The sequence below is a fragment of the Phragmites australis genome, chromosome 8, assembly GCF_958298935.1.
Source record: "Phragmites australis chromosome 8, lpPhrAust1.1, whole genome shotgun sequence".
NCBI classification, from domain to species: domain Eukaryota; kingdom Viridiplantae; phylum Streptophyta; class Magnoliopsida; order Poales; family Poaceae; genus Phragmites; species Phragmites australis.
Genome location: NC_084928.1, coordinates 21,824,626 through 21,840,041, shown reverse-complemented (window position 1 = coordinate 21,840,041; position 15,416 = coordinate 21,824,626). Strand labels below are relative to the sequence as shown.

The window sequence follows — 15,416 nt, the reverse complement described above, 5'->3', positions numbered from 1 at the left end:
AATGACTATCAGTGTCTGGTCTGGAACCGGCACTGAATACTATATTAGCTAACTATCAATGCAGGTTGGAGCCACCAACCAACACTGATATGGTTTTCCCCGATTAAAACTTTTTGGGGCCAAGAAAAGCAAGAAATTTTTTCTGCAACAAGAGGCACTCGATCAGTCATGCTGCTCTCCCGATCGCACAAGTCACACGATTTTTGCTCGCATGCGGCAAACAGGACTCGAACTCACGACCTCACAGCAGACTCTCGTGCATGACCGCTCTAACCATCTCAGCTATCATTCGTCTCAATTATAGTAGCAAAATTAATCTTTTTGACATCTTCTAACCGAATGTTTGAATGGCTCTATAGACATATAAATGACCTCAAATTAAAAATTGATCAACTATAAAGTTGTAGATCTCATCGAGAGCTATAATTTTCATATAAAGTTTGTCTCCACCCAACTTCATATGAAAACGTTACAATTTTTTTAAAATGAGTTGTCATTGAACACAACTAAAGATTTGTTAAGATTATTTGGGCATTTAAATTATCTCAAATAAAAAGTTATCAACTATAAAGTTGTAGATCTCGTCGAGATCTACAATTTTCATATAAAGTTTTTTCCCATCCGATTTCATGTGAAAAAGTTATAATTTTTTAAGATAAAAGTTGTGACAGTAGCAATTATTATTGTCGGGCTAGAACCGATACTAATATCGATTACCAGTGCCAGTTTGTGGCTAGAATCAACACTGATGTATCAGTGTACATGAGGGTCGGTTCTTAGCAGCTCACTCATTATTCACGTGTGGAAGCTTAAGAACCGGTACTGATACACTTTCAGTTTCGATTCCAATATAACCAGCACTGATGTTCCGTAACTTTTGACTCGTCTATAGTAGTGGATGTAGTATAGAGGATTATTTCCATGTATCTGGTTTGGATACGTAATAAACATAGATTAGAAAATGTGTCCAGTCAAGCTGCAATCAAAAGTTTTGAAAAGAATAGTAGCAGATTAAACATATTATTATTGTTTTATTATGTTTCATAAATATATTACGATAGAAATTTATGATCAAAGACACATTTTATAGGCTGTACCCATGTCTGGTAAATGTTGTTCTGGAATTGATCAATTTTTTCTATTTTACAGGGAGGAAAACATTATCAGGTTGATCATTTGATCAAAACTATATTTATTCTGCCTACGAGCTCCATTTTACTGTATTTTAGCATATTTAAGCTATAAAACACTGTAAAAACTAGTAGTCTTTTAGCTACGTTTCCAAGACCATAAAAAGTCAATAACATGGAAAAAAAAGAGAAAAGAATGATCACATATGTAACACCAATTCCATTTATAGGTATAATGCAAGAACACGTTACATACAAAAAAAAATGGGCTCATTAATCTTAAGTCCTGGACGAAGCAAGACGGTTTTGCCTGGCGCCTTGCCGGTCGACTCGACACGCAAAACTATTAAGCAGCACTGCAAATCCTGTACCAGCATTTCCAAAAAAAGAAACATGTACAGGCAGCCAGGCACAGGAATTTCTGCTCATGTACAGCGAGGAAATCGTCCACCAAGATTTGGACATGTTTTCGCCGTATCTGAGACTGCAACACGCAGAGTAATTAAAGATTAAAGCAATCGACTGGGAAACGCGAGAAAAGGAACGCCATGCAATTAGAAGGAAAGGAACAACTCTCACCAGTCCTCTCACAGCAAGGAGCCAACTCGATGGTGCCCACCCTGTTTGTGTTATCAGAAAGGACCCCTCACTCACACTATGGTGCACCCCGAGTTGTACACGGAAATGAGTAGATGAAGTGAGACACGCTTAATAGGTCCCTTTCTTAGCAGAACCAAGATAGAGCTGCAATCCCAACAAAAATTGTTTCATTTATTTTGTTCCCATTCTCAAAAGCCAATAATCCTCAATATATGAGTTATGCTCCTATGTTGATTAATTAAAACCTAGAGCTATTTGGACTAATCGCCAATATCATCTAGCAAACCGGTAGTAAAAAAATATTGATAGTTTCATTGGTCAATGCTCACTACTGGTTTATCGGTGTCGTTCCTAATATCATGTGCTAACTAAACAACTACAAGGTAACTACAGTGTGTAGGTAAGGGGTGTTTGATTTGCAGTTTTTCATTTGCTGCTGTCTTTGTCCCCTCGCATATCTATCCTCTATAATTTGAACGCGTTTCTACACTCACAGCCCTTCTCTCTCTCAATTAAAAATGCAACCACGAGCATGCAGCAGGAACAGGATAGTCTCCAGCCGATATACATGCAGCCGCTGTCATCTTTTGTTGGCTTCTGCGTCGCCACTGTCTCACGAGATCGAGCTCTCTCTCTCTCTCTCTCTCTCTCTCTCTGCCCAGGGAGTTGTCAATAACGGAAAAGAGAAACTCGCTCCGAAAAACACTCATCCACACACAGGCACACTGACTGCAAGCCCGCAATAATTCGCAGAAACGACCAATCTGCACTAGCGCTCGCGGACAAGGCCACCCATCAAACGAATCAGAGAAATCTTTGCGAGCTTGTGGTCGACATGCCTCCTCCCTTCTCCCTAATACTCCCCGGAGAGCACAGACTTGCCATCGCACCAACTGCTCAGTACTAGCTAACCTCAACAGCAGCAGCAGCACAGCGCGAAACAACGTTACAACAACCTACCCTAACTCATTATCTCTTCCATTGCACAGCGTATGTGCACTATCTGAGCTCCAAGTGTACGTAGTGGGTACTGGCTAGATATTTGAGATGCTTGCGGTTTCACCAGTGAGGTGCACCAATGTCGAGGAGCACGTCGGAGGTGCCGGCATGGAGATGGAGGCAATTGGGCCTGTGTCGTCGGACCTGGATTTCGATTTCACGGTCGATGACATAGACTTTGGGGACTTCTTCCTCAGGCTAGAGGACGGCGATGCGCTGCCAGACCTTGAGGTCGAACCCGCCGAGATCTTCACCGACTTCGAGGCGATAGCCACCGGCAGCGATGGTGTCACGGACCAGGAGGTGCCCAGTGTCCTGCCCTTTGAGGATGCCGCGCACATAGGTGCCGTGGATCCATGCAGTGGTGTCCTTGCCGAGGAGAATACAACGTTTTTAGATGCGGAAGAAGGGAAAGGAGAGTGCAACCATGACGAGGAGGTGGTAGCAGGGAATGGTGACTTCGGCGCCGGTGAAGCCATGGCGGCTGAGGTAAAGTCGCCATCTTCGACGACATCGTCATCTCACGAGGCTGAGAGCCGGCACAAGTCGTCCAGCAAGAACTCCCAAGGAAAGAAGAAAGCAAAGGTACATGCATGCATGTGAGCAAGCCCTAAAAGCAAAAAAGAAAAAAAGAAAAAAAAGAGAGGATGAGTCTCGTGAGTCGTGACATTATGTTGTGCCACACTGCCATATCTGCAGGTGGATTGGACGCCGGAGCTTCACCGGAGGTTCGTGCAAGCTGTGGAGCAGCTCGGCATCGACAAGGCAGTGCCATCCAGGATACTGGAGATCATGGGCATCGACTCGCTCACGCGGCACAACATAGCCAGCCATTTGCAGGTCCGTGCAGATGCACTGATGCTTAATTCCATCTATTTTCATTTGCACGCTAGCACAGTCTGCTTGTAATCTGATGGATGGCACCTGAATCGTGGGTCTGAACTGAGATTGTTCGTTAATTACATCTATGTATCCTCCAAAAGAAATAGAACTTCTACGTTTTCAAACCTAAACTTTTTGTCATATGTGTATCTAGAAATACAATCGACCAGGAATGACGTAATATAGATGTTCATTGTCATACAGTTAAACTTAAGCAAAAACAACCATTTTCAGAATACTTATGACTTTTAACTCCAGTTCACATTTTTACTGATCAAGATTGTCGTTATTATAATGAGTTCAAAAAATAGGATTGCTATTAAAACAACTGGAACTACTACTCGGCAACAATGCAAATAAAACTATAGTTACCTGCTGCTAACACATGGCTTATACATCTTCATAGATATCAAATGGAAGCATATTGAAAATAAAACTAGAGACATGTAGATTTTATCCCTGTGCATAATACAGTTAAGGAAATAGGCATTTTATAGCAAATAACGTTGAGTATGATTTATAATATGGTAAAAGTAAAATATTTCATGTATAGTTGAATCTACTATATTCATTCAACAAATAAACATATGTTACAATGCTTTACTACTTCTTTTTTCTAAAGTGTAACATTTCCATACATTGTAGTAAGTTTTAATATTTCATTTTATATTCAGCATTTATGGGAACTTGACAATAACTGTTTCAAAATTCATAGTCTAATTGCGTTTTCCCTACACTCAAATATCGAAGTTCCATACTGCTTCATTATTTTTTCCTGAAGTTTACGATGTTGCACTTCCACTATTTTATCTGGCAAAAATATTGATGGGTGTCCGGACTAACGATATGAAAATTCTATGTGCAATTAATGTATCCGGAAAAATGCTTCGATATCCTGCTAGGTTTGATGTGGCAAAAGCTGCCCATGCCAAAACATAAACTTCTCGAGGGCCTATATTCATGTTATTTCTTTCGGGAAACAAAAGTTTGATATTACACCTTTAATTACATCGCACGTTAACTAGTTCAGAGATTCACATATGGATGTTTGGTAGTAGACTAGAAGGAGGTCCCACGTAACAGAAGTGAAGTCCATATAATACTGATTTACAAACTGACAGGGCAACCCGTGAACCTACAGCTCACATATCTGATCAACGCAGTACAATACACATACTGTGAAAGGAGAAAGGTTGAGGATAGGTGTGAAAGTCATCTATGTACAATACACGTAGTATGAAAGGAGAAAGTGTGAGGATAGGTGTGAAAGTTATCTACTCCCTAGTGGCTATTTGGCTTCTTGTAATCGTGCTCTTCAGCAAGCAGATTCAAATATTAACTACCCTAGCTATTATATGGCACATTTAGGTTCTAGGAGAACTATTTTGAAACTATGGAACCAATAGTTCAATAATCTCGTTAACAAAAAGGCACCCCACTTGCGTAATGCATGAAGTCAATCGGTATCAATTTTTAATGAAAATATTATCAAGTTCGATAATGTTTCCAAAACAATTGGCAAGGTTAGAGCAAAGCAAGGCAAGCTTCAAGTGTAGTACCAGATAGATGTCACTAAATTAACATAGATAACTAATATAGCTCCAATATATAGTTTTGGTTACATAAAAGTTACAAGAACAATTTCGTTACAAAAACAATACATTCTTGACATTACATTATCAAATTTATATGAATAAAGTTTTGTGCAAAGGGTCATCTTATTGATTTTTGAAAGTTGAAAATGTTTTGTATTTTTAGGATGCCATAGTTTCTTACATAGGTGTTTTTGGCCATTGTATCTCGTGTATGTCACTAAAGCCATGCAACAAAACTTGAATAGCCAACAAATAAAACTGATGACAATGTAAGTAAGCAAGCACCAAACCTATTTCAAGTTACTGTTTTTGTGTATCTCCAGTTCTTGGTGACTATAATTTATATTCACATATGCTTTGATCAATTGACAAATAGAACATTACATTCACATCGTAAAATTTGTACAAAAACAACCAAGTGATCTATAAGTGATATGACGGTAGTACAATTTATGTAACCTTTTCCTATGATTGGAACATATAATAATTTTTCATACTTGAAAGTGAACATTAGACCTGTGTTACCACCCTTCTAGTGAAACACCAGTTTGCAACACTTTTGGCTAGTAAAAGTAGGAAAAAGTATCTCAAACATTCGTGGGAGTTGAGACTGCATGAATAAATTGAAGTCCCTGGGGTAAAAAATTTGTGCAGTTGATGGGCGCCCTTGGTGAAATTCTGATTCATGAACAGAGGGCAACTGATTGTCAAATTATCTTGATAGAAAGTAAAGCGAGACGAAACCTAGCAGGAACTATAGGTGGTTATTATTAGAAGAAACAGACATCTAAATTGGAGTTAAAAATGATTTGGTTCCTACTAAAAGTAGGATATACAGAAACAGAGGAAAATAATCGCCTTTGGAGATTACAAAATGACAAGAAAGAAAGAATGTAAGAGAAGATCAAGCAGAACACAGTACAAGCTACTTAAGAACTATAGTCATGTGTAGTTGAAAAATTGTCTAATTATATTTTTTATGGCATTTATATCCAAGAAATGTGAAAATGGAATAGCGAAACTGGCAAACTGCTGAATTTTTCTGCAACTTTAGGCGCATGTAGTCCCTTGCACATAGCTACTAGCTAGACTTTGGAGCTCCAAGCATTCAATATATATAGAAAATTGTCGAAGCCGTGGATCATTAAAAAAACTCAGTTTGAGTTGAAGTTTAAGCTTTGACTCTGCCCTTTAAACCACCTAGAATGTCGTTATTGCACATACATAGTACCAAACCAATGAAATATTTATAAGAATGCCAGTAACCTAAACAAAAACATCAAACAATTATAGGCCTTGGCTACTTTCTTCTTATTCGAACTGGGACTTGGCTACTTTGCCAAGTAATTTTTTTTGGGAAAGTTATCTTTTTTTGTGTGTTAACGACGTGCTATGTACGTTTGTGCAGAAGTACCGGTCTCACAGGAGGCACATGCTTGCAAGGGAGGCTGAGGCTGCGAGCTGGACCCAGAGGCGGCAGATGTATGCCGCTGGCGGAGGCGCTGCTGCTGTGAAGACGCCGGACTCAAATGCATGGACCGTGCCAACCATTGGCTTCCCTCCTCCTCCACCACCGCCACCTCCTCACCCTATGCAGCCCTTCGGCCGGACGTTGCACGTCTGGGGTCACCCGACACCGACGGTGGACCCGCCTCGGGTGCCAATGTGGCCGCGACACCTTGTCCCGGGCGCCTCGACTCCGCCGTGGGCTCCCCCTCTGCCGTCGTCTGACCCGGCCTTCTGGCACCACGTTTACATGAGGCCTGCACATATGCCTGGCCATGTGGCTCCTTGCGTGGCAATGCCAATGGCAGCTGCGGTGAGTGTTCACCAACAAGCTCGCATTATGAAAATTGAGAATTTGATTGTTATATAATAGCAACGTTTGATAAGTTTAATGTCTTCGTTTTCAGAGATTTCCTGCTCCACTGGTGCGGGGAGTTTTACCATGTGCAGCTCCAATGTACAGGCCACTCGTTCCTCCAACCCTCGCAAACAAGAATCATCAAGATACGCAGCTCCAGCTACAGGCACAGCCAGTAAGTTAATTATATTTCATGCAAAAATTAATATGAAATGATTATATGCACGAATTTTGCAGCATTCTCAATTTGGTCTATGTCGTTTTTAATTTTTCAGTCAGCCGAGAGCATAGATGCAGCGATTGGTGATGTTTTAACGAAACCGTGGCTGCCACTGCCCCTTGGGTTGAAGCCGCCTTCAGTCGATAGTGTCATGGGCGAGCTGCAGAGGCAAGGTGTAGCAAATGTGCCGCCAGCTTGTGGATGATCTCTGGAAGATGGATGACGACTCCATTGCTGCTCGTCCGATCTGTCCAACCAAAAAATTCGCCGACATGCCCTGTTTTTTTTCCTGAATTTTCGTGAACTTTTAATGGACCACTCCCTTAACTTGTGCAGAGTTAGAAAAAGGAGAGACTACATCCTTGTCTTGGGTTTGAGAGAATTTAACCTGAGTACATCCATGTATGATGTACTGTTTGTCGGAGTAATAATCGTTACCTGTATGCTTGTCCTAAATTATGTTTGCAATAGTCTTACTTCAGAACTTTAAGTTCAGCTAGTGTTTTCAATAACAGAGAACAAAATAAGCAAGGGCTAGAGCCTACGACTAATCATCTGAACAACAAAATATGCAACGAATACAGCAAAATATCCTTGCAAACAAATACTTTTGTGTTTTCATGATCGATAAATCTTTATTGGCCTTTGCATGTAACACAAAAGTTCAGCCATGTATATTCTGTTTGTGAGAAAACTATTGAAACGCATGTCAGAGAACACATAAAACAAGCCATAATGATATCGCTCCCACTGACAATCGGAAAATGCATGACCTGGTAAACTGGAAAGTGCGAGCCTGTACAAGGAGGCAAGACCATAACACAGAAATATGCAGCATGTAGTACACAATCCAAGCCTTAATAGCTTGGTATGGAAAGAGGGCGTCAGGAAATTATAGCACAGGCATGAACATTAAAACATATTTTACTGTGAAAAAGCCTCTGCGAACAGGACGGTTTGAATTTTGGATTCCGGATTTTCCGAAGGTGATCTCGGAGGTGTTTCCCGATCTGCCGCCTGCGTTGGCGCAGCCCCCGCCTGGCCACTGGCCGCCGGCCTTGCAGGGCGCCATAGCCGAGGCCACCTCTCTCCTGTCCGTTTGGGACAATGGACTGAGGGTGCTGCTCCTGATCCGGGGAAGAGCTGACGCCCAGCCGGTGTCTTTCAATGGATGGTGGAACACCGGCCTTGGATTGGTCTGAGAGGGTCCTCGGTATTCTTTCTCCATCAACATCGGAGTTCATCCAAGTGGCACGTTTGGCTGGCTTCTCGGATGATGAGATCATCCGAGCCGAAGAGGGTGTCGATGAAGGTGACTGTTAGGACATGAAAATGTGCCCCAACAAAATACAGCTAGGGCTCTACTCACTAAGGAGAATCTAAGCTTCAAGATGACTCATAGCCTTGAGGAGAGGAAGAAGTTGAAGTTGAAAGAGAGCTGTGTTCATCCGTCAAGAGAGAGAGCCCTTGTGTGTAAAGGAAAAATCTGGAGTTCTCTCCTGACCCTTGAGAGCTTATTTTATAAAGAGAATGAGCAAGTAAAATTACCACCCCACTCTGAAGATATTATGGTACAATCATAGGAGTACGAGGGCATTGTGAGCCTTTCACCTTTTTATATACCGTGTGGTAACTGATATACTATGACTGCTAAAGTAATGCCACAGTATACCATTTAAATATCTTAGGCTAGGGCGTTTCCCCTAATAGTACCCCCTCATCCGCTGGTTCAAAGGTTCTGAGAGGCCAACGGATGCACAATAAATTAGCTCCATTCCCTTTCAGAGGTAGAATACCCTGGACGAGCTTCTATTGCTTTAGCACGAATGTCTTGAGTCGTGAGCAAGGGCCACAAGGTTCACGAGTGGCGTGGATGAGGCTCAACTGAGGCGGCGTTGCTCGGAGTGGTACGACGGGAGGTAGACGTGGGGTAGACGACGAGCAAGCTCGACAGAGGTGACATTGTAGGGGTTACGAAGACTGTGTAGTCCAGAGCCCCACGACTGTGGCCAGAGATGTAGTGGATGTCGAGGCTGAGAGACGGCAAGGCTCCATGGAGACAGCGTGGTTTGGGGTCCCGCGATGGTGGCCGAAGGTGTAGGTGGTGGCGTGGCTGAGGGAGGAAGTCTCCGACCCCCTCAGTGGTAGACGCGACGAGGCTCAACGGAGGTAGGACCATAAGGAGCCTCGCAGCGAAGGCCGGAGATTGAGTCGGCAACAAGGCTTAGGGGGCAGTAGTCCGCGATCCCCTCAGCAATTGACGCAGCGAGGCTCCACGGAGGTAGGACCGTCTGGAGCTCATGATGGAGGCCAGAGATGGAGTCAATGGCGAGGCTCAGGGGGCAATCCGCCACCCCCAGTGGTAGATGCGATGAGGCTAAGGGGGGCAATCTGCAGCCCCCTCAGCGGTTAGCCACGGCGAGGCTCGATGGAGGTAGGACGTCTAGAGTCTCACGATGGAAGCTGAAGATGGAGTCAACGGCGAGGTTAAGTGGGGACAGTTCATAACCCCTTAGCAGTAGATGCGGTGAGGCTCGACAGAGGTAGGATGGCCTGGAGTCTCGCGATCGAGGCAAGAGGTGAAGACGTCGGCGAGGTTGAGGGGGGCAGTCAGTGGTCCCCTCAGCGGTTAGCCACGGTGTGGCTCAACGGAGGTAGGATGTCTCGAATCTCATGATGGATGCCGGAGATGGAGTCAATGGCACGACTGAGTGGGAGCAGTCCATGACCCCCTCAACGGTAGATGCTGTAAGGCTCAACGGAGGTAGGACCATCTAGAGACTCATGGCGGAGGCCGGAGGTGAAGATGCTGGTGAGGTTGAGTGGGGGCAGTCTGCGGCCTTCTCATCGGTTAGCCACGGCGAGGCTCGACGAAAGTAGAAAATCCAAAGTCTCATGGTAGAGGACAGAGGGGAAGGCGACGATGAGGCTGAGAGGGGCAGTCTGCGGCCTCCTCAGCGGTAGATGTTGTGAGGCTCGATAGAGGTAGGACCATTTGGTGTCTCGTGGTGGAGGCTAGAGGGGAAGGTGATAGCGAGGCTGAGGGGGCAGTCTGCGGTCCCCTTAGCGGTTAGCCACGGCGAGGCTCAATGGAGGTAGGACATCCGGAGTCTTGCGGCGGAGGCTGAAGATGGAGTTGACAACGAGGCTAGTTTGGGGTTGTTTATGACCCCCTCAGCTGTAGTTGCCGCGAGGCTCGATGGAGGTTGGACCATTCGGAGTCTCACAGCAGATGCAGGAGGGGAATGCAATGCCGAGGCTAAGGGGGGTAGTCTGCGACCCATTCAGCTGTTGGTCACAGTGAGGCTCGACGGAGGTAGGATACTCGAAGTCTCACGATGAAGGCTAGAGATAGAGTTGATAGCGAGGCTGAGTGGGGGCAGTTCGTGACCCCCTCAGTGGTAGATGCGGTGAGGCTCAAAAAAGTTAGGACCATCCAGAGTCTCACGATGGAGGCCGGAGGTAAAAGCGATGGCGAGGCTAGGGGGCGGTCTGCGGCCCCCTCAATGGTTAGCCATGGCAAGGCTCGATGGAGGCAGGAAGTCCAGAGTCTCACAACGAAGGCTAGAGATGGAGTCGATAGGGAGACTGAGTGGGGGCAGTCCGTGTCCCTCTTAGTGGTAGATGCGGTGAGGCTCGATAGTGGTAGGACTGTCTGAAGTCTCCCAGTAGAGGCTGGAGCTGAAGGCAACAGTGAGGCTAAGGGGGCAGTCTATGCCCCCCTCAGTGGTTAGCCACGATGAGGCTCGATGGAGGAAGGATGTTTAGAGTCTCATGGTACAGAGCGGCGGTGAAGGCCACGGTGAGGCTAAGGGGGGTAGTTTGTGGCCCCCTCAGTGGTTAGCCATGGAGAGGCTCGACTTAGGTAGGACGTCCGGAGTCTCATGACGGAGGCCAGAGATGGAGTCAATGGCACGACTGAGTGGGGGTAGTCCATGACTCCCTCAGCGGTAGATGCGGTGAGGCTCGACGGAGGTAGGAACGTCTGGAGTCTCACGGCGGAGGCCGGAGGTGAAGGATACGACGAGGTTGAGGGGGTCAGTCTGGGGCCCCCTTAGCGGTTAGCCACAGCGAGGCTCATTGGAGGTAGGACTTTCTGAGTTTCATGGTAGTGGTCGGATATAGAGTCAACAGTGAAGCTAAGGGGGTAGTAGTCTGCGACCCCCTCAACGGTTGACCCAGTGAGGCTCCATGGAGCTAGGACTATCCAGATTCTCGCAGTGGATGGAGTCAATGGTGAGGCTAAGTGGGGCAGTCTGTGACCCCCTCAGCGGTAGATGCAGCGAGGCTCAATGGAGGTAGGACCATCTGAGTCTTGCGGTGGAGGCCGAATGTCAAGGCAATGGTGAGGCTGAAGGGGGCAGTCTACGGCACCCTCTACAATTAGCCTTGATGAGGCTTAATGGAGGTAGGTGCTCGGAGTCTCATGGTGGAGGCGAAAGATGGAGTCGATGGCAAGTTGAGTGGTAGTAGTCCATGACCCCCTCAGTGGTAGATGCGGTGAGGGTTGACGGAGGTAGGACTATCCGAAGTTTCATGATAGATGCTAAAGGTGAAGGAAACAACGAGGTTGAGGAGGGTAGTCTGCGGCCCCCTCAGTGGTTATCCTTGGTGAGGCTCGACGAAGGTAGGATGTCCAGAGTCTCACGTGGAAGCCAGAGATGGAATCAATGGTGAGGCTGAGTGGGTTGTGGTCCACGACGCCCTTAGCGGTAGATGCGGTGAGGGTCGATGGAGGTAGGACCATCCAGTGTCTTGTGGTAGAGGTAGGAGGTGAAGGCAATGACGAGGCTCGATGGAGGTAGGACATCCCGAGTCTTGTGGCAGAGGTCGGAGATGGTGTTAACAGAGAGGCTGAGGGGGGTAGTAGTATGCGATCCCCTCAGCAGTTGACGCGGTGAGGCTCCATGGAGGTAGGACCATCCGGAGTCTCATGGTAGAGGCCGGAGATGGAGTCAATAGCGAGGCTAAGTGGGGTAGTCTGTGGCCCCCTCAGTGGTAGACAAGGTGAGGCTCAACAGAGGTAGTACCATTCGGAGTCTCGGAGCGGAGGCTGGAGGTGAAGGCGATGGCAAGGCTGAGGGGCGTAGTCTGCATCCCCTTAAGTGGTTAGCCATGACAAGGCTTGATGGAGGTAGAATGTCTGGAGTTTTGTGGTGGAGGCCGAAGATGGAGTCAATGGTGAGGTTGAGTGAGGGCAGTCCGCGACCCCCTCAACGGCAGATGTGGCAAGGCTTCAACGGAGGCAAGGCCGACCGAAGCGTCGTGGCGTGGCTGGAGGCAGAGTCGACGACGAGTGTTGACGCAAAAACATAGCACGCCAACACACTGAGCACCTCGTGTGTAATATCCGGCGAGCAGTACCCAGGAAACCCTGGTCGTAGCACTATGTCGTTGGACCTCTGTCATCACCCACGCTCGGGAGGGACCCCGTCGGAGTGCGGATGGCCGGTGGCTTGTCCCTGGCCATCGAGATCAAGAATATGAAGCAATATAGATGGAAAAAAGAACAGGATTACAGGAGCTAGGCAAAAGACAAAAGATAATGTAAATTGTGTTTGATCGATTGTTTTTTGTGATTTCAATCGGCCACGACCCTCTCATATTTAAAGGGCAGCAGGTCTTAGCTGTAAGAGATCAGGACTCTTAATTCAAACCAAACAAGACTTATAGATATGATTCGAATATGCCTACCTGATATCCAAACTTTTTATAACAAACAAATATTTCCTATTTGAACACGTAAAAACTCCCATATATCTACCGAATACGCTTTAATGTAGTTTTTATTTCTTAGATTCGACCAACTCTTCCATCTGTCCGGAGACCAACTGCATGAGCAAACCGTGGTCACTGGTCGCCTGGTTATTGGTCGTGACCACCGGTCGGAAGTTACTGTTCACCAGTCGGAAGGTACTGTTCATCTGGTCGAGGTACTGCTCACCAGTCGGAGGTTACTATTGATCAGTCAAAAATTAGTGTTCATCTGGTTGTGGTACTATTTATCAGTCGGAAATGCCAAATCTTGTCATCAACATATGCCCCTCTGTTTTTTTAAGCTTGCTTACTGAAAAACATATCATCTCCTTTCTACTTTTCTTAGGACAATGATTAAGATATCGGCCATGAATAACCCTTAGGACGATGGTAACCAATATATCGGCCATATTTGTCCTAAGCATCTTGCCAAATACTCGGATAAAATTTCTTCAAGTATCGTCCATTAATAGCTTTAGGCAGTTTCTCTTCTTGCAAACTTTCTAGCAAATAAGAATTTACAGAGACGGTACCTGCAATTCTGTATGGACCTTCCCAACTCGGAGACCATTTGCCAAACTTGTTGTCCTTTACAAGGTTCACTAATCTAAAATGACTTTGCTTTTACTTTCCTGTTATAGGCTTTAGCTACCCTCAACTTGTCTTTCTCGATCTCTCTCAATGCCTTCAACCTTTCATCTGTCACTTCATCAATCATATCCATCATTAGATCATAATAATCCACAGCCAACAGGTTATTCTGCTCGATCATAATAATCCACACAAGGTTCACTTCAACAGGTAAAACGTCTTCTTGTTCATAAACAAGTTCATACGGCGTTACTTTAGTTACACCATATCTAGATATACGATGTGCCCACAAAGCCTCCGATAGAACTTCATGCCATCTCCTAGGATGCTCCTCTATTTTATTCTTGATAAGATTAATCAAAATTTTTACTAGACTCGATCTGACCAGTGGCCTGAGCATAATAAGGAGATGAATTAAAAGAGGCTTAATTTTCAATGATTCGGCAAATTCACGTACCTGGTGCGACATGAATGAAGTACCTAGATCCGTAATTAAAGTCTGCGGAATGTCGAATCTTTGAACAATATGCTCCAAAATAAAGTCAATTACCTTCTTTTGTGTCATGTTCTTGAGAGGAACAACTTTAGTCCACTTAGTAAAAATAATCAGTAGTCACCAAAATAAAGCGATGACCTTTAGATGATGGAGGATGTATTTGGCCGATGAAATCCAAACCCCAACCTCGGAACGACCATGGTTTGATAATAGGATGCATCATAGCAGTAGGAACTAATTGGATATCACCAAACTTTTAACATACCTCGTATCCTTTATAATACCTGAAGCAATCATTAAGCATCGTAGGCTAATAAAAACCAGCTCTCTTCAATAACAATTTCATCTTACGCGCTAATTGATGCGTGCCACATATGCCTTCATGCACTTCTCCCATAGCAATCCTAGCTTCATCAGAATTCAAGCATTTGAGAACACACCATCCACTGTATGACGATATAAATCATCATTCAACAATGTATACTTGAAAGCTTGCCGCTGAATCTTTCTTTCGACACTCTTGCTTGGATCTTTCAAGTAATCAATGAGATGCTTTTTCCAGTCTTCAATTCCAGCAACTTCAACATTCTCTCCCAATGAAGAAGATACAACCGAATCCAAAAATTCATGTTCGGCTATACAAAGATCAGCACTTTCAAGAATCGGTTCTTCAATCATAAAGAATTTACCTCTACCAACTTGACAACTGGATGCTTGTTGTGCTAAATCATTAGCTTTGAAATTATTATCTCTAGACACATGATTGATAGTAAAATCATCCAAAACAGCAATAATGTCTAGACACTTATCAAGATAACTATTTAGTGATCCCTTGAAACATTAATAATTACCGAAAACTTGCTGCATAACTAGCAGCGAATCACCAAAAGCCTCTATGTTCTTCACGCCCATGGAGCTCAAAATTTCTAATCCTAACAAGAGAACTTCATATTTGTCTTGGTTATTGGTACAAAAATATTCTAGACGACAAGATATTTTAAAAACAACACCTCTAGGTGACACAAAAACAATACCAACACCTTATCTAACCCCGCAAGCCGAACCATCAAAATAAAACTTCCATGGTTTAACAGATATAAAACTAACATCTAAATTATTCTTATCATCAATCCGATGGTCAACAATAAAATTAGCTATAATTTGACCTTTCATAGATTTCAAAGATTCATAAGACAAATCATATTCTATAAGCGCATAAACCCATTTACCAATTTTACCACCCAAAATTGGCTTTTGCAACAGATACTTAATCACATCGACT

At 44.6% G+C, this 15,416-nt stretch overlaps 1 protein-coding gene across 1 annotated transcript; it reads left to right on the top strand.

Annotated features, from left to right (window-relative positions):
• The first annotated feature begins 2,562 nt into the window (after positions 1–2,562).
• Positions 2,563–7,785, top strand: LOC133926784 (probable transcription factor GLK1). Its single transcript, XM_062372864.1, has 5 exons — positions 2,563–3,314; positions 3,429–3,569; positions 6,615–7,025; positions 7,120–7,245; positions 7,346–7,785. Exons 1-5 carry the CDS (start codon positions 2,778–2,780, stop codon positions 7,493–7,495), a joined length of 1,365 nt encoding a protein of 454 aa, XP_062228848.1. The 5' UTR covers positions 2,563–2,777; the 3' UTR covers positions 7,496–7,785.
• The last annotated feature ends 7,631 nt before the right edge of the window (positions 7,786–15,416 follow it).